A 19,884-nucleotide genomic window follows, 5' to 3' on the forward strand; every position below is an offset into this window, starting at 1 on the left:
ACGAGGCATTTTTACATTATGGATACGGAAATTAATTTTTTTTAAGCTTTTGATGTACCTGATACAGCTCTACACCAATAACTTGTGTGAAAAATTTCTGATAATACCCTTACTGTGTTTTTTTAGAATAATCATTTAAATTGTGTAAAATGACCTAAAATAAAAAAAAAAAATTAAGTTACATTGGACTACGGTCAATTTTCCACAAAATTATGAGTAAATTCCTTTATCTTTTTATATTCTTCAATTAAAAAGCCCAAAAACATCTACCTAAGATTTTCAAATTTTATGTTCTTCAGTGGAGTGCCTTTAAATCTTGTCTAAGTTTTATTTAATGAAGAAACAATTTCGTTTTATTTTGTATACTTTAATATCATTTGTTTAGAGGATTCCTCCTCCTTTAAGCGTACATACATCACACATGTATATTTTAAATCACATAAATATAGACACAAAAATATCCATTCACAATATAATGTCATATAATTTAATTTCCCTAAACATTAATTTGGCTTGTCCCTTTTACCCAAATATACTCCATGCTACAGATTTTTCACAGCTGAATAAAAATCATGGATAAAACATTATCTGCATTATACATGTATACTCCAATCTTTTTTCACTATAATCACAGCATTTTTTGCGTCATATATAATGAAAGAGCCAGCCTTGAATTTCATGAAATAAAAAAAAAACGCTTTAAAACACAATTCTTCATTAAAAATATGTAGTCACAAGATCTTGTAAAGTAGAAGTCAACTCAAATTCTAGAGGTTTCACTTGTATAGCATTGTTTCTATGACGTATGCCGTTCCATTGTTGGAGAATACTGGCATACTGATCTGCCATGTTCTGGTTCCCGACTTGTCGATAAAGTCTTAACAAGCCCCGGTAATCATACTCTAGTCCAGAATAACCTTCCCCAAATAGCTTTTTCCCTGAAAAAATATCCAAAATATTCAAAACCATGTTATGTTACTAAAAAATGGATATGTTACTATAAATAGAAAGTATGCTGCTATTAATAGTAAGTATGTTCTATAAATAGATAATGTTGCTATTTATAGACAATAACCGGTTCTGGTATACAGTATTTGATCGTAACTGCTTGCTGGTATCTGATCTAGTGTCCTGACCTATTTTACCCCTACTTATTCAATTGATTTCATCAACATCATGCAAGGAATTATGGGGAAAATCATACACTTCTAACCTAATGGTCCAATAAGGTGTGATATTTTCTGAAATACTTGAACAGCTGCTGAAGCTTTAACAACATCTGACAATCATCCGGTCAGATTTAGACTGTCTGAAAATGCTTTTACCTGTAACTGACTGTTAGTCCATGAATCCAAACTGACAATCACTCATTAAAATTTGTTTAAAATTCAAAAACTTTTTACTTGTGATTAATGCCATTATTTTTACTTTCTGACCAATGATTTTGGCAGTTATATATGAAGCAGCCCTTCAGTTTTTCAAGCAGTAATATAATACTTTACTAAGACAGGACCAAATCAATAACCAATCTTTTTTTGAGAAGGTTTAGGTATAAAAAACATAAAGCTAAAACTACAGAAAACAACAATAATTACCTATTTCAATGGATCTAAGATACAGTTTTTCTGCTTCATCATATTTATCCATATCATAATTATATAATGAGGCCAGATGTCCAACAGACAGAGCCACCTCGTAGTCCTCGGCCCCCAACAGTCGTTCCTTAATGTCTATAGCCTGAAGGTGCATCTGCTCTGCTTCCTGTAGAGAAGAGACAAAAATATAAAAAATATCATGTCTCAAATAAAATATGGAGTTAAAAAGTTATTTAAAGCGGCCTTCAGCTTTTATTTTCTGTTGAGAAAAACAATTTTGTGTTGTTTCAAATTAAGTATTTCAGTAATTTTATCTTGAAAAAGTGTATCATATCACTGTAAAGACTTCTACAAAACAGCTTCCAGAGAGTTATTTATAAAGTGTCAGTGAATTTTTTGTTTCTGAAAATAGAGGGCCGGAAACGAATTGTCCGCTTTACTTATTTAAATTCAAAGAGCAGACAGGTAGTTTAGAAGCATTGATATGTTTCTTTATTATGTATTTTATTGGTGGCATAGTTTATTTTCCACCATAACTCTTTAAATTTGACATATAAAATGATTTATTTAAAAATAAAATTTAACCTTTAGAAAAGCTAAATGCTGCATTAAGTAAGCATATGTCAACCATAACCAGGCTTTATTTAGGTATTGGACTCATCTTGTTTTGAAATCAGAACTGTCAATTATTAGTTAGGGAAATTTCAAAATCAAAATACTTTAACCATGTAAACTGTATGGACAGCAGCGTAAAGTTTGATCAGATAGAAAATTCATGAGCAATCAAGTCAGGCTTAATGCAGGTGACATAAATAAGGACTTATAATGAAATGTTTTAAATAACCATGTGGGATTTGTAGTCTGTAACTAGTGGAACAAGAGGGCCATGATGGCCCTGAGGTCGCTCACCTGTATATAGGCCCCATCAACCCCCCCCCCTAACGTTGCAGGGCCAATTTAACCCAAGGGCTTTTATTTGCACAAACTTGGTAGACACCCATAAGAAGATGTTTCATGCTAAACATCTAAGCTCTAGCTCATTGGGCTTTTTAAAAGAAGATTTTTTTTAAGTTTTTACTATACACATATAGTTAAAAACAATGACACCCCTGGGGCCGGGCCAGTTTTGACCCCAGGGCTTTTATTTGAACAAACTTTGTAGACACTTACTAGAAGATGTTTCATGCTTAATATCTAAACTCTAGCTATTTTGGGTTTTTCCAAAGATTTTAAGTTTTTGCTATACACATATAAAGAAAATCAATGACCCCCGGGGCGGGGCCAATTTTGACCCCTGGTCTTTTACATGAACAAACTTGGTAGACACCTATTAGAACATGTTTCATGCTAAATATCTTAGCCATAGCTCTTTGAGTTCTTTAAAAGAAGATTTTTTAAGTTTTTACTATATGCATATAGGGAAAATCAATGACCCCCCAGGGCGGGGCCAATTTTGACCCCAGGGCTTTTATTTGGACAAACTTGGTAGACACTTATTAGAACATGTTTCATGCTAAATATCTTAGCTCTAACTCTTTTGGTTCTTTAAAAGAAGATTTTTTAAGTTTTTACTATATGCACATAGGGAAAATCAATGACCCCTGGGGCGGGGCCAATTTTGACCCCAGGGCTTTTATTTGAACAAACTTGGTAGACACCTATTAGAACATGTTTGATGCTCAATATCTTAGCCATAGCTCTTTGAGTTCTTTAAAAGAAGATTTTTTAAGTTTTTACTATATGCATATAGGAAAATCAATTACCCCCCCCCCCCCGGGGCGGGGCCAATTTTGACCCCAGGGCTTTTATTTGAACAAACTTGGTAGACACCCATTAGAACATGTTTCATGCTAAATATCTTAGCTCTAGCTCTTTGGGTTCTTTAAATGAAGATTTTTTAATTTTTTACTATATGCATATAAGGAAAATCAATTACCCCCCGGGGCGGGCCAATTTTGACCCCAGGGCTTTTATTTGAACAAACTTGGTAGACACTCACTAGAAGATGTTTCATGCCAAATATCTAAGCTTTAGCTCTTATGGTTTTTTAAAAGAAGATATTTAAAGTTTTTTCTTTCGGTTGCCATGGCAACCAAAGTTCTGCATGGAATTAAATTCTTTGAACAATTTTTAAAGGTGACCACCAAAGGAACATTCCTGTGAAGTTTGGATGAAATTGGCTTAGTGGTTTATGAGGAGATGTCATTTAAAGTAAAAGTTTGCGGACGGACGGACGGACGCCGGACGAAAAGCGATCACAAAAGCTCACCCTGTCACTTTGTGACAGGTGAGCTAAAAATTGAAAACGATGCTTTTCACTCAAATCCAGCTAAGAATAGCACAAAAATATTTTTTGTTTTATTATTCTGAGTATATTTCAGAATCATCTTTTGAAAATCTTTCTGTTTTAAGTGCCTCAGCTGATCTATGTTAGGAAATTCAAATTTTTGTTTTTGCCTTTAGGACCTACCTTAGTCGAGTTCCTTTAATAAAGCCTTAAAGTGATAACAATTCAATTTACCTCAAAGTTATGCATTGACTGATAAAGGCGACCAAGATTTCCATAATGCTTGGCAGTCTGTACGTTGTTTTCTCCGAAAGCTTTCCTCGCCAGTGCAAGAGATTGTAAGTGTAGTTCTTGTGCCTCAGTTAATAACTTGTCCTCCACTTCTTTATTGTGACTATCTATTGCTATTTCTTCTAGAATAAGAGCTGAAAAACAAAAAACAAACACTGTTTTGTATGCCTTAAAAAGCTGAAATCTTATTTCAATTGACGTTATCCGAAATTCTGCAAAGTGGGTTTTTCCCAGTTAATATGTAGGTATAAACTAACTTTCACCATTATAGCTTTATGGTGCACTACCCGTCACAATAGATAGGTCAAACCGTTTCACTTATTTTCAAAGCTGTTACTGTAAAAGTTTGTTTGTACCTACGTCATTAGCTGGGGGGAAAAACGAAATATTCTTAATTCCGGAGTAAGTCTATTGCTTGCAATTTCATTTGATAACCTTGGAAACCCAGGGTCCCTAGTTTTCTTGACCTTAGAGCTGGTGAGGTGAACGGACAGCCAAGACACAACATAAACATGTCTTGAAATTGGAGTGAAGAAACAAACTAAACAAATGAACACAAATTTACTTAATATGAAAGTAAGATACCCTATACAGGCAGAGCCATGAATCTTCTAAATATCTTACAAACTTTAAAAACATTGCATAATACTGTAGAATCTTTTCTTTTCTGATCAACTGTAAAATATAAATTTTGAATTAGCTGTGGCACAATTTTCAAATAACTTTAACTCAGTGATTAAATACAATACCCAACACATACCTTTCACTCTCTTTGATGATGACAGCATGAGATGGTCTTTTGGCAAAATGTGTTCTAGAATTTCAATGGCCTTTTCAGCATGATCCCTAGAAAAATTGGAATGAATACATGTTAAAAGCCACTTAAAGCAGCATGCCTCAAGATTCATTGTGTGGTAATTTTCATGAAAATTTTGAAAACGTTTTTTTAGAGTAGAAGAATTGTGAAGTTAACAAGACAGTTATTTACACATTGCAAACCGCCCATACAAATCCATCTTAGTTACCAAAACAAAGTCAATTACTGAGTTAGTCTCGTAGTAACAAATATGGTAATATATACTGCAAAATCAGCCATAAATGGCACATATCATGGATTATTACTTCTTGAATTTTTTTCTCAAGTTTGATTTTTTTTTAAAATATTTTGGCACATCTGGAGGCATGTAGCTTCAATATCAAATGTGAAATTATGCCCATTCATAAGTAAATTGTAAGTGTTCAGGTAAAATTCCAAATAACTAAACATTTTGTCATATTTGTTTTTAATTTCATGATAAATATCACCTTAATAATCAATAACTGCTGTGACCAACACAAGTATCTAAAAATCTTCAAAAATATCTATAATGTTCTATTTATAAAAACCTATAATTAAATCATAAGAGCTTACAGAACTTGTAAATTTTACTGTAAATAACAATGCAAGAATATGTATAAAAATCTCACTTGGCATCAGTAAATCGTCCGGAACTATATTCTTGTACATACGAGGCATAAGATAAATCTTCATGGGCGACAGCTACGTGTAGATTGTTTCCTCCAAAAACAGCTTGACGTATATCTAATGCATTCTAATATAAGCACATGAAATATTTTGTTAATAAGCAATGAGACCATAATAATAATAGAAACAAGAAAGCAGGGTACTTTGTATACATGTCCCTTTTGGCTTCTATACGCAAAAAAATAAAGCAAGTCATAAGTATTAAAATACATTTTTATCAGATATTCTCTTTACCTTCGCCTATTTAAGAAAAATATTTCAGAGTGACAATACATACAAACCATAACAATAATTTGAAATGAATAATTTCATTTAGAGGACAAAAGGCCTACAAGTTAATGTGTCATCCTCTAATCCTTGCAATCATAGGTGTCAAGTGTCGTTTGACAGCTGTAAAAAGTTGCCCAATACTTCACTTCAGTATTGTTATATTTTCTGCTCGTCAGGATCAATGACTCCAGAACTTTTAAGTGTTAAAAATTGAGCACCGCTCAAGACAGTGCTAGGGGGTGCGAGGGATGTTGCATTTTTTCATTATCCCTCATGTACAGACTCAATTTTAACTGAGTCTGCAATATTCATGAAAATTTGCTGTGATTAATGCTTCCAAGGGATCACACTTTTTCCAGATTTTTATACCATTCTTGTGTGTGTTAAAAAAGCCATATTTCCTTGTGTGACTCTAGCACTGGTTAGTCCAAGTACTAGATTTAGTGGAAATTTAATTAAGTTGCAACAATTGGCGCCATTAATAAGAGGAAAAAGAAAAATAATATGTTTGAAGTAAGCTAACAATGACAAGTTACCTGATAAACCTGTACAGCAGCAGCTATTGAATCTACATTGAGTAGATAGAAGCCGTAATCTAATAAAGCATCAGCATACTTCGGGTGATGGCAGCCAAAACATTCTCTGTAACAAATGCTACATTGTCAAATTGTGAAATGTTACAAAAAAGGACAGTTAGGACTAATCAAGAGCAAAATATTACTGGTGTAAGGGAAATTGAACAAATATAACAACATGTGACATAATACATAGATTCCTCACAATTTACGACAAACTTTATGAATACAATACAACACTAAAACAAGAGCCGGTTGAACCGGGTGATGCTCCCCGAATAGGTTTTGGACACAGGAAGGTATACCTCTTGTTGTGTCAGAGTTATGGCACAGACAAAGTTCAAAGTGTAAAAACAACCCAAATATTGTGCATGACACATTGTCTCAATGTGGTGATCATTTTTGTGAAATAGTTGTAAAATCCGACTTCAAATAACGAAGTTATGCGCCTGACATTATTTTGCTGCAAGGTCATGCTGTGACCTTGACCTTCAAGGTAGTGACCCAAATGTTACATGCGACACGTCGATTCAATATGGTGATCATCTCTGTGAAATAGTTGTTAAATGCGAGTTCCAGTAACAAAGTTATGGGCCGGACACGATTTTGCTGCAAGGTCATACCGTGACCTTGACCTTCAAAGTAGCGACCCAAATGTTGCACGCGACACAATGTCTCAATGTGGTGATCATTTCTGTGAAAAAATTGTAAAATCCTACTTCAAATAATGAAATTATGTGCCGGACACAATTTTGCTGCCTTCAAGGTAGCGAGCCAAATGTTGCGCACGACACGCCATTTTAATATGGTGATCATTTCTGTGAAATAGTTTAAAAATCTGACTTCAAATTAGGAAGTTATGGGCCGGACACGATTTTGCTGCAAGGTCATGCTGTGACCTTGACCTTCAAGGTAGCGACTTAAATCTTGTGCATGACACGTCATCTTTATATGATGATCATTTCTGTGAAATACTTTTTAAATCCAACTTCAAATAGCGAAGTTATGGGCCGGACACGATTTTGCTGCAAGGTCATGCTGTGACCTTGACCTTAAAGGAAGTGACCCAAATATTGCGCCCAACACATCGTCTCAATATGGTGATCATTTCTGTGGAGTATTTTTTAAATCCGACTTCAAATAACAAAGTGATGGACTGGACACGATTTTGCTGCAAGGTCATGCTGTGACCTTGACCTTCAAGGTAGCAACCCAAATATTGCGCGCAACATGTCGTCTCAATATGGTGATCATTTCTGTGAAATATTTTTAAAATCCGACTTCAAATAATGAAGTTTTGGACCGGACACGATTTTGCTGCAAGGTCATGCTGTGACCTTGACCTTCAAGGTAGTGACCCAAATGTTGCGCGCAACACGTCGTCTCAATATGGTGATTAATTCTGTGAAATATTTTCAAAATCCGACTTCAAATAACAAAGATATGGACCGGACACGATTTTGCTGCAAGGTCATGCTGTGGCCTTGACCTTCAAGGTAGCGACCAAAATGATGCGCGTGACACGTCGTCTCAATATGGTGATCATTTCTGTGAATTAATTTTAAAATCCGACTTCAAATAACAAAGATATGGACTGGACACGATTTTGCTGCAAGGTCATGCTGTGACCTTGACCTTCAAGGTAGCGACCCAAATGTTGCGCGTGACACGTCGCCTCAATATGGTGATCATTTCTGTGAAATATTTTTAAAATCCGACTTCAAATAATTAAGTTATGGACCGGACACGATTTTGCTGCAAGGTCATGCTGTGACCTTGACCTTCAAGGTAGCAACCCAAATGATGCGCGCGACACGCCGTCTCAATATGGTGATCATTTCTGTGAAATAATTTTAAAATCCGACTTCAAATAACAATGTTATGGGCCGGACACGAATTCGGGATGTACGTACGTACATATGTTCGTACGGACGGATGGACGGACAACCCGAGGACTATATGCTCCCCCGAAATTTTTTGGGGAGCATAAAAAACTCTCCTGACTTTCTGTTAATATACATAATCATGCTTAGTTTTCCTTATTTATTGCTTAAGTTCCTTACAAGTTACAATTTGTATGACTCTGGGTTTGCAATATAATTACCTAGCTTTTAACAATAAAAGCATGTCATTTGTATAAGCAAAACATATTTTCAAGGAAATTCAATATTTGTGACAAAATTAACCATCATTTACCTGGCATAGCTAACAGCATACTTGATCAATACTTCAGCTTTACAAAACTCCCGTTTTACAACACAAGCCTTGAAATATACAAACATTTACTCTGTTATACAAGTAACATATATGGTAAACAGTGAAATGTTTTTCTGTTTTTCTAAATATAGAATGTCAACAGTGATTTCATTGCATAATAACACACACTTTTGATCCTAATAAAATTGTATTGAACACATTGAAGAAAAAAAATGTTTATACCAATATCCAATTCAAACTTACAGACAAGGATCAAGTGGTTCAAAATTAGTTACTCATGTAAGATCTTTTGGAACCGTTATATATGTGTACACATAGTATAAGCTTTTGTGTACTTACCTTAGAACATTGCCTCAGAATATCAACAACAGCTTTCTGAGGTAAACTCAAAGACAATTCTTTCATCGCCAAGCCACAATGTTTAAATGCCTGTAATGAATGTTTAATGATCATTAATTATTATGTATAAAACCATGGGCTACCATTGTCAGCAAACCATGTTGATTAACAATTTATCAAGCTGTGGATCAAATGAATTGATTTGTGCTTATATACAGCAACAGGTGTGTAAAATATCAACCAATAAAATTGTGTTTAATGCCATTTATATTCTTCAAAGCGGAAATGTTTGTGTAATTATCATTTTTTATCTACGGGACTGGGAGAGGAACTATATAAGTTTTCTTTCATTCTAATCCCTCTCAATTTTATGTTACAATTATATCCATATTAAATGTAAAACATTGTATATGTAAAATATTGAAATAAATATGTTTAAACTAAATGGGAAAGTAAAAAACTTGCAGTCACATTCAATTTTCAATGCTTTTTTGCTGGAATGTAGAAGTTTTCACAAACTGAATTTAATTGGTTTTGTCATTGGTTTTATTCCCTTCCTGAAATCCTGAGGCAACAAATGAAATATCTGTCTTTGACACACCTCTAATTGACTGGATATAGACCGAAATTCCAACAGCTGATAAATGTTAATTGTTTGGCAGTGAGTATCAGACGATGATGGGCTACATAACATGATACTTATATTATTTCTTGAAAAATTTCTTTTTAAATTTTCAGGCTTAATGGGACAGCATCTGTTATTATTCAAGCAATTTATTGGTCAATTAACCAGAAAAGCCAATTAGGCAGATCAACCACCGAGATATGGCTAAAAATGTGTAAAAATAGGCATAAAAAACAAAATAGAAAAACAATGATGAAATTATACCTTTTTCATAGAAAAGAATTCTGGCTCCAAGTCATGATTCAAACCCTACACGCTCAGGTGCAAATGATTCAAAATCATGAGTTTTTAAACAATTGGCTACTTTAAATTCAGGTTTATTTGCCTCAATCCTTATCCCCCTAAATATATTCAATGGACTTGTCCATTCTTTAATCTGGACAAAACCATTTATCCTTTTTATGGAACTTTTTTTTAAATCAGTACCAACTGAATATCAGTGCAAACCACGATCAGATAATCCAGCTGATTTGATCTGAACTGTTTACTTGGGTATATTATGCTGCCGACAACAGGTTAAAGGTTCAAGAACTCACCTCATCATACTGGCTCTCGGCAAAGAGCAGGGCACAATATTCTGTGTACAATGTTGCTTTGTTTACACTGGTTCCATGCTCATCAATCTTCTCAATTACATACAAGGCATCTTTACATGTGGCTTTAGCCTCCTGATATTTACAGTTAGAGTTCTGCACATGAAGTAACCTATAAAAAACAAAACCTAAATAATCTATTTAAAGAAATTATCTCAAGCCGTAAACAAAGGCAGGAAACATGCTTTTTCTCCAGAATCCAATTTTCACAAACATGTATTCAAGACTTTGACATTCAAATATCATAAAAATCTTGAAATCAGCATGTTTTTCCCCCTAGTTTTACATGTAGAGAAAAAGAGAGGTTAAGTGCTTCTCAATGCCCTAAAATAAATTCAGAGATATTCTAACCCATGAATTCAAGGAAAATTAAAGTACTAGAAAATCAATAGTTACATGTAAAAGCTCAAATAGACAAGAATAAAGGCTGTTTGTAAATGCCCATTTTCCACCTAAATATGATTGATTTGACAATTATATGAAACACTTTACCTAAAAACAACATATTTAACCTTTAGAAAACCTGAACTATAAATAAACACTCTCTAAAATCATAAGTCTTAAATAACATGTTTGCTATCAAAATGCTTTGCACAGTTTAAATATAAAAAAATCAGGAATAGTTATTATTACATGTAGTTATAAAGATTTTTGACAGGTTATATGGCCCTATATAAACCGTTGTTTGGAAATAGCAGCTTGGGTTGCATTGCAAACAACGGTTCATATACGGCCATATAATCACTCAGAAAAAAAATAATTACATGTATAACAAACTTGTAATACAGCAAGCATTCTTTTAAAGAGGAAAAAGTGTGAAATCTTCATAAATTGAATGTTACGATTATCCAATGAAAAGCGATGTTACGATTGTGCAGTATTATAAATACATATATACCTGACACTGCACTCCAAGGATTTACACATACTAGGAACAGTGACATCTATTTGACATACACTCAGACATGCCTTATATACCTTCTCTGCATCACTAAACCACCCTGCATCACTGAGAAAACCTCCTGGAACATTAAAATTATACAAAATATAGTCTTACCAAATATTCATTTTAAACCTTTTTAAGCTTTTCAGAGCAGTTATACACTGCATTTATAGCTCCCCATGTTACAACAGAGTTCTTTGCATTTTCTGAGATAGCAAGACAAGATCAATGATTAGTACTATACAGTTGTACTTTGTTTCTCATTGGTAAATTAGAATTTTTATGTATATAATATCAGTTGACTCAGTACCTTTTTACTCTACTCTATATGCAACATATATAAAAGGTAAACTTTTCAGGTCATTACCAACAAGTCAATTATTGTACTCAGGTAAGCTAACAGTTATTTGTGTATTAAAAACAAAAGAATTAACTTAGATTTTTGTACATGTTTAAACTTTGGCTTTTTGTATGACCATGACAAATACTTGTTTACAAGAGCTGTACGTAAGACAGCGCGCTTAACTTTTGTAGGTATTTGCAAGAAAAGTGGAGAAGATGGTCACTAACGAGTAATTTAAAGTTTCAAACCAATACCTCAAAAGGTATAGGAAATAAGTGGTGTGGTACAAAAAAACTAAACCAAAATTCTGAGTGAAAATCCATCACAGAGTTATGTCCTCTTGCTTGGAAATGGAGATGATGATCACTAACAAGAAAGCAATACCTCAAACAGTATAGGAAATAAGGTTGGTGGTGCAAAAAGTTTTGTTTTTTGAGAAATCCAGGTCAACCAGTGACTATGCATTATTCCAGTGTAGCAGTTAGATACTCATCATAGCCACTCAAGTCAGCCAATTTGCATGTAGAATTGTAAACATTGGAAAGGTCCATTGATATGAACAGACCTAAAAATATCATTTGATAAAATCTGCAAATCTTACCTAATGCAAAGCCTAGCTGTATTACTTTATCTTTTGATTGTATATCTGGTAAAGCCTGGTACACTTGACTTGTAAATGCATCGGCCAGTATCTCAGAGACTCTTACACCATGATCCATCAATGCTTGAAAGCAGTGGTGTAACAAATGCCTACAATTTGAATTGACGAAAATTTTATATTCGCTAAAAAAGATTATAAATTTATATAAAGACTATGATATATGAAAGAAAATAGTTCATTATCAGTGGCTAAAATCAAGATCGTGTAAAAAAATCATATCACTGTCTTTAATCAATCTCTTCTATAAGGATTCATCAATTTCATGTTCAAACAAACTTTTAAGCCTTTAAATTTTGTTTTGAACAGTATTATTATGATACTACACTTAAAGTGAATTGGTCTACAATGGAAGGTCTGGAAATACAATAAATAATTATGATCATAGTATTTATTATCACACATAACATAAAACCAAAAAAGAATTCTACAAGGACATTGTTTGCAAGTGTGAGATATATGATCTGATATCTAATATATTTATAGCAGGTAATAATTTATTCTAGACCAATATATTATATTTTATCATACTAATGTTCATTCTTAATCACTTAAACTTTATCAACAATCATTTTTTCAAGCAATATTTAATAAGAATATCCAAATGATACATTTCTATTGTTTTTATCAATATTTGAAATACTTGTGAAAAAAATATGCCTATTGTAATTTGTAGACCAATCCACTTTAAGGTTCAATGAAACTGTGTGTTTGAAATTTCTACAGCTCCCTCAAAAACTTTTCAACCTCTAAGCTAACTCAAATATAGTAAGAAGAGTGTCTATAAGTACAACATACAATGCACATGTATCACGGATTTATATTACAAGGATCGGACACTATCATTTAGCTTAAAATCTTGTGGTGTGCATGCACGGAATCGCACATCAGATAAAGGTGGACAGAATGAGAGATGACGGAACGAGTGGAGTGCGATATATGACAGATTTTCACAAGAGTATGCGGTGTTATTGGCAGCTTTGTGAAAAATTATACACATATGAATGTATTGATACAGTATTATTTTGTGCCGCTAAAGTATTAATATTTGAAAATACATGTATGCCGATAGAACGCTGCAACGCTGAGTTAAAAAAGTACCTAATTTAAAAAATACCTATTGTTTATGCATACTCTCTACACCTTGACACCCTTTTACTTCAAGCACAAATTATTACCGTGATTCAGATTAAGATAATCATTTTTTAAATGGTTTAATGGTTGCATTGCAAAAAAATGTTTCTCGATTGCTTAAAAACTTTTAAAGAAATTCATGTTTAAAATTTGTCTTTATTTCTGTGAATTATTTCCAAATGAATACCCTAATATTAGTATAAATATAGTAAATCTTTTACTAATTAATGTATTAAATATATTTTCAGATCATTCAAGACAAGCGTTCATATATAGATGAATTCATTAGATTGACAAGGAAGAAACTTTTATTGGCATACAGAACAGCTGTTTTATAATATTATTTTTTATTCTAAAACAGATTTTTTTCATAGTTATCCTTCACATCAAATGATTTATTTGTGATATGTTTATTTTCATTATTTTTCAAAGAAAAGCTATACAAATTTAGAAATCTTGACAATAAACTTTAAATTTCCAAAATCGGATAATAAATGGAAAAGCTATATGGTTTTTTGTAATGTAGGTATCCGTTGCGAACGGGCATTTTCGCTTAGCGCCGGTAAATTATCGATCGTTGTACCTTTATCGGGTGCATGACAAGATATTTAAGCATTTATATAGGGTTAACTGGGAGTGTCCCATCCCTGTAATATAAATCCGTGCATGTATGTATGTTATTCATTGACCAAAAAAAACAACAACAAAAATTCCTGCTTCTTGATTTCTGTTTGAGACTACATGTACCAATATTACAGTAAGTTGACTGTCAAAATGCTAATATTTAGAGAATTTTTAACTAACATACAGTACCTCTTGTCATTTACTTTAAGAACCTTTGCAAAGGTATCTAATTCTGAGAATTCCATGCCAAGTTGACACAATCTCCCTTTGTTGTATAACTGCAAAACACAAAGGTTTTAAATGTTATATTGTAAATATTTATATAATTTTGATATATAGTTTAACTAGAAATTAAAAACACAAATGATCACAATTGGTGAGAAAGAGTGCAAACTTATATCAAGGTAGCACAGTCAAATTGCAAGTAGAACACACTACATAATTCAATACACCGATAAACACTTTCCCCAACTAGCAGACGACAGGCTATTCTTATCAGTAGGTTTTCAAGTTAAGATAACCGGTTGCGTATCTCACTGTATAAATCGTATGTAAAAAGGGCTGACACATGGCAGGTTTAACAGTTAATTTAAATACTTTGATGTCAAAAGATATGTAAAATTATATACTGTGACAAAGCTAAGATCCCAAGCTTTCCATTGATGTAAAAAAAAATATAAATCGGACATTTAATCACAACAAACTAGCTGTTTAAAATGGCTTAATTTGTATTGTTTTAGCGTAAGAAATAACAATTTTACTCTAAGATAAGGGAAACAACTCGTATTTTTTTCACTAGATATACCTCGGTTTCTTTACGTAGTTTATATGAAAAGTGTTTAATTATAAGTTTATGGGTGTATAATTGTTTAGGCAGGCCTTGTAAAAATGTCCTTCCCAAACAAAAAAAAGAAAGGAATGAATCAGTATAATAAATGATAAACAAATTTACAATTTATTCCCAATTTATTATAGATGGAAATGACATGCAAATGAGCCAATGCATTATGAATAAATTGTTAATAAATCAGTGAAATGAATTGGTAATGAATTGGGTCCATTTACCAACTTATTATAAATTGTTAATAAATCAGGTTAACAAATGGGTAATGAATTTGGTCCTTTTTTTTTTACTTAGTCAATGAATTATCAACAAATCAGGTCAATGAATTGGCAATAAATTAGGTTCGCTGACCAACTGATTCATTAATGAATTGCAAATAAATTGTTAATGAATCACTAATAAATTGTATTTTTCTTCTTCCATAAACCGAAATTCAATGTATTAATGAATCATTAACAAATCAGGCTTGTCTGCTTATATTCATCTAATGGATTTTGAATAAATGCAGGTTCCAATGATGGTGTCAATTCCGGAGAAAAATATGAAAATAATAATAATAATAATAATAACATATCTTGATAAATTTTATTTATTTTTGTTTTATTTTTTACAAACAAAAGCTGACTAGATAAATCAAGAACATACAATAAGATTAAAATTTGTGAAAAAATCTATGCCACCACATCATAACATTGAAAACTCATAATGTACGTGCTTAGCTCATTTCATAAATATCCCTGCAAATAAAACAGGTAATGTCAGGTAAACAAGTAAAGGGGAATAATTCTGGAAATATTCGTGCTTGCTGTTAGGAATATATTTCTAGTTTTAGAAACTAGGGCTTTATGTCAGTCTAAAAACATCTTTGCCTTCCTTTTCAGTGTCTGTCTGGAGCTACACCTTTTTTATTCCTATAATTATTAAATGTTGAATCTCTATACTGAGGCAATGAATGGCATACTCTGAAATAGAAAAGAAAATTCTCATAAAAAGTATCATATTATAAATAAAATATCAAAATTTAAACTTAGACTTCTGACATATCACTCTGAAAAAAGTATAATATATTTTTATTCTATTTGCAATACAATCTGAATTTGAATTTCAACTCGAGCCAAATACACTAAAGGACTCAACCACTTTAGACTGTACATGTTCAGTATATTTCACAAAGTCTGATGATAGATAAATATTTGTTGATAAAACAAACGGGTGAATGTTCGATTTCATTTTCAACAGAGGAATGAACAAATATTTTGTAGCAAGTCCAGTTTTTTACTATTTGCTTCAATTAAATTTAAAACGAAATTGAAAGGCTATGACATTGAATGACTATATGTACATGAACAAAATTCAGATTGAGAAGTATTATTTTTTATCATTTACTTAATATTTAAAAAGCACATTGTCATTTTTAAAATGATTAATATATATGTAGCCCTATACTTACGCTTCAAAGACTCATATATGTCATTTCCTTGGAATGCCCTCGTCCCATAACTAATAGCAAACTCTTCACGATCAAAGAAGCCGTCCATCTGCATTTTATTATCTCCCGTTCATCTGCTTTTTACCATCTCATCAGAGTTGCTGATTTTTACGTTCTGTCCTTTCTTTGCTGCTCTTTTCAGTTTTCTGCGAGATAACTAAGTAAAAGAAAAATAGTCTTCTGAAGTCACTTAGAATAAAAAAGAACATCATTTTTCATCGCATTCAAATGTGCAGATGAGCTCAGTGTGAAATAATGCAGATTTATGTTTTTGAAATAGGCTGTACGTATACATAGATATCCTCATAAACAATGCATGTACATTCGTGCATATTTTAAAACTTGTATCTTGTATCATAAATATTTTTCAATCCAAATCAAATGAATAAAAAAATGTTTAATTTAAATTAAGGTGGTGCCATTAGGGTGGGACGAATCGTCACTAAAATGGGGCGAGTCGTTATGGGGCGAATCGATCGTTATCCTTATCTGCACATTACTCCAGTAAATTTTTTTTTTGTCAACTTACTACATATGATATAGATCTAGAAGGTTTTTAACAAGAGCTGTCAGAAGGACAGCGCGCTCGACTTTTTTAGTGCTTGCCTATAAAACAAAACTTTGACAGTTAAGGGCACACAAGACTTTAACTAGGAATTTCTAAGTACAAATCAAGAAACATTTTCACAGAGTTATCTTCTCTTGCTTACAGATAGGTCTCATGATGGCACATAAGAACTCCAACTTCCAAAGTAATATCTCAAATGGTTAGGTCAACAAGTGGACAAGAATGAAAATTTTAACTGAGTTTCTAAGTCAAAAAGGGCCATAATTCAAATAAAATCCTTAACAGAATTACCTTCTCCTGCCCATGTTTGGGACCATGATGGTAAACAAGTATTCCAACTTTCAATTTAATATCTCAACCAGTTCAGTCAAAAAGTTGACTGGTACAAAAAACTTAACCAAGATTCTAAGTCGATAAAAGGCCTTAATTTTTAAAACAAATCCCTGACAGAGTTACCTTCTCTTGCGTACAGATGGGGGTAATGATGTGAAATAGCATTAAAAGTTTCAAAGCAATATCTCAAAGGGTTAAGGCAATAAGTGGATTTTACCCATATTCAATGTATTTTCTAAGTCAAAAAGGGGCATAATTCTGTCAAAAACCTTGACAGAGTTATGTCCTCTTGTCTGTTGATGAAGGTCGTGATGGTAAACAAGTATGGTCAGTTTCAAAGCAATACCTCCAATGGTTTTGAAATAAAGTGAGGTGGTACAAAAAACTTAACCAAGCTCAATACACTTTCTAAGTCAAAAAAGGGCCATAATTCTGTCAAAAACCTTGACAGAGTTATGTACTCTTGTCTGTAGATGGAGGTTATGATGGTGAACAAGTATGGTAAGTTTCAAAGCCATACTTGTAATACTTCTGAAATAAAGTGGGGTGGTACGAAAAACTTAACCAAGGTGTGACGCCAACGCTAACGCCGACGCCGACGCCGGGGCGAGTAGGATAGCTCCCCTTTTCATAGAAAAGTCGAGCTAAAAAACGCTATGTAGAACGAAAAGAAAATTTTGAACTTACCGTCTTTCAGTAGTCTAGATGACTTGATATTGTTTTTTATCCATATTTTTGTGTAATACCACAAGTTTTCATCTTCCAAAATAACCGCCTTTTTCCTATGCATAGAATTAATGCAAACGAAATGTTATTCCTAGCTACTATAGTATTGTATAAAGTTCCTAATTTTGCAGCTGCAATGACAAAATCTGTTGTAAGTTAGTTTGTTTCTGACATTAGTTATATCCAAAAGAAAGAAAACTGTTTGTATGGTAAGATATCTTTTTTTCTGAAATGGCAAAAAAATTTCGTTTCCTATTAATCTTGTTCTGTTGTCGGCTGATAGGGGGCGCTCGGTAGGCTGCAGTTCCCTGCAAGATCTTATCGTTTAATCGCGCGGCTGGGAGCCATGCTGTTTAAAACAATCAACTAACAACAGATGTTAAGTCCGAGAGAATTAAGTCACTTTTTTACGACATTTTACCTTTTTACGCATATACGTAAATCTATTCGACAGTTTTTTTACTGATAATGATAGATCTAATCATAAAAAGCCGTGGGTATGGATCAGATTGCGTATTAACAATAAGAAAGACAAAAACTGATCTTGATCACTCAAAAATAAAATCTACATGCAAATTAGTTAGACATATTTAACAGTAAAACGAGATTGTATAATTGACTCTTTTTTACGTTTTGCGCTGAGCATGGAATTAATAATATGGTGATGCTTAAACTAATTTATAAGAGACTTGAAAACCCCATTTATATTTTCCAGTGACTGATTAAAAACAAGTACGGTAATGAGTAAAGGGAAATTAAAAAAAAATGTGTATAGTTGATTATGAACAGTAAAACAAAAGGACCTACATCAATGAAAATTTCTGTTATAATTAAGCAAATTATGAACATCTGAAGTACAATGAATATGAATTGTATTGAATAAATACTGGAAAATCTCTGATTTTAATGAATCATGAACAACTTGTGAATATCTCAGAACTTTAAAGTGTAATGAATTTGTAATAAATGGTATTAAATGCAGTCGGGAAAAGTTCTATTTCCAATAAATCATGAATAAATTGTATACATTCCAGTTCAAGTGCAATGAATTTGCAATAAATTGTATTGAATATATCTTATGTTTGTAATCAATGGTTAATAAATCTGTCTTTTGTAATGAATCTATAATAAATGGGGTCTTTTCTTTCCAGTAAAAGCACAATTTATTTATGATTCATTTAATTAATCATGAACAAATTGTATTAACAAATCAGGAAAACATGATTTATTCCAGATTTATTCACAATTTTGATATAATTTGTTGATGTATTTTTTTGTTTGGGTTGTGTCGAAAATTTATTTAGCACCTTGTGCTTTTACGTAAGAATATTTAGGTTCAGTTAACACTTTAATTTTTTGCAAAAGTAAAAATCTCCATGGACTGATAAAGGTGCCTGCTATAATGTAATAAAGTCTAACCAGACCTGTCACCAAAATGCCCCTCCCACTTTCAAAATGCATGCAGGAACTTGAAATTCTGTCAATAATGGCAGTTAAGTCCTAATAAAAACAAAAATCCAATATGCAGATGGAATATATTTTTCAATCGGACATTACTGCTATAACTGACAGAATTTCAAGGTCCTGTGCAAAATTGATTATGAAAATGTCAAATGAGCTGTCAAGTGGCAAATTTCGTCATTGAATTCACGTCAAAGATACTTACTTTATAATAAATATCAAACTGGACATTTTCAGGTAAAGACTTAAGTTCCCTTCTATATTTAGAATATGTTGTAACTATTGCAGAAACTGCCATATTGTATAAAGAATCTGGAACCCATTCTAAGGCACAGGCGGAAGCCATATTGAATTCCTAATTTTTGTTGAAGTTGTCTCCCTTGT

At 32.6% G+C, this 19,884-nt stretch overlaps 1 protein-coding gene and 1 long non-coding RNA gene across 2 annotated transcripts; both read right to left on the reverse strand.

Moving 5' to 3' along the window:
* Positions 1-346: 346 nt before the first annotated feature.
* On the reverse strand, positions 347-19,884 carry LOC132720080 (amyloid protein-binding protein 2-like). Its single transcript, XM_060704070.1, has 13 exons — positions 19,706-19,884; positions 14,269-14,357; positions 12,265-12,413; positions 11,276-11,399; positions 10,321-10,489; positions 9,100-9,189; positions 8,740-8,807; positions 6,505-6,610; positions 5,641-5,765; positions 4,934-5,019; positions 4,117-4,307; positions 1,596-1,761; positions 347-938 (listed from the first exon to the last, which is right to left on the reverse strand). Exons 1-13 carry the CDS (start codon positions 19,844-19,846, stop codon positions 718-720), a joined length of 1,725 nt encoding a protein of 574 aa, XP_060560053.1. The 5' UTR covers positions 19,847-19,884; the 3' UTR covers positions 347-717.
* On the reverse strand, positions 15,328-18,159 carry LOC132720079 (uncharacterized). The gene is made up of 3 exons (XR_009624297.1): positions 18,001-18,159; positions 16,374-16,569; positions 15,328-15,885 (listed from the first exon to the last, which is right to left on the reverse strand). It is a non-coding gene; the product is annotated as an uncharacterized LOC132720079 (long non-coding RNA).

Source organism: Ruditapes philippinarum, unplaced genomic scaffold, assembly GCF_026571515.1.
Source record: "Ruditapes philippinarum isolate M1 unplaced genomic scaffold, ASM2657151v2 ctg2684_1_1_1_1, whole genome shotgun sequence".
In the NCBI taxonomy this organism is placed as follows: Eukaryota; Metazoa; Mollusca; class Bivalvia; order Venerida; family Veneridae; genus Ruditapes; species Ruditapes philippinarum.

Bases quoted from the DNA above. Each gene is read 5' to 3' on its own strand.
- LOC132720080 (XM_060704070.1), bottom strand. From the start codon at position 19,846: ATGGCTTCCGCCTGTGCCTTAGAATGGGTTCCAGATTCTTTATACAAT. The intron at 10,490-11,275 runs GTATATATGTAT...TGTTTTTTATAG, and splicing joins TCCTTGGAGTGCAGTGTCAG to GTTACTTCATGTGCAGAACT. The intron at 6,611-8,739 runs GTAAATGATGGT...CATTTGTTACAG, and splicing joins TATGCTGTTAGCTATGCCAG to AGAATGTTTTGGCTGCCATC.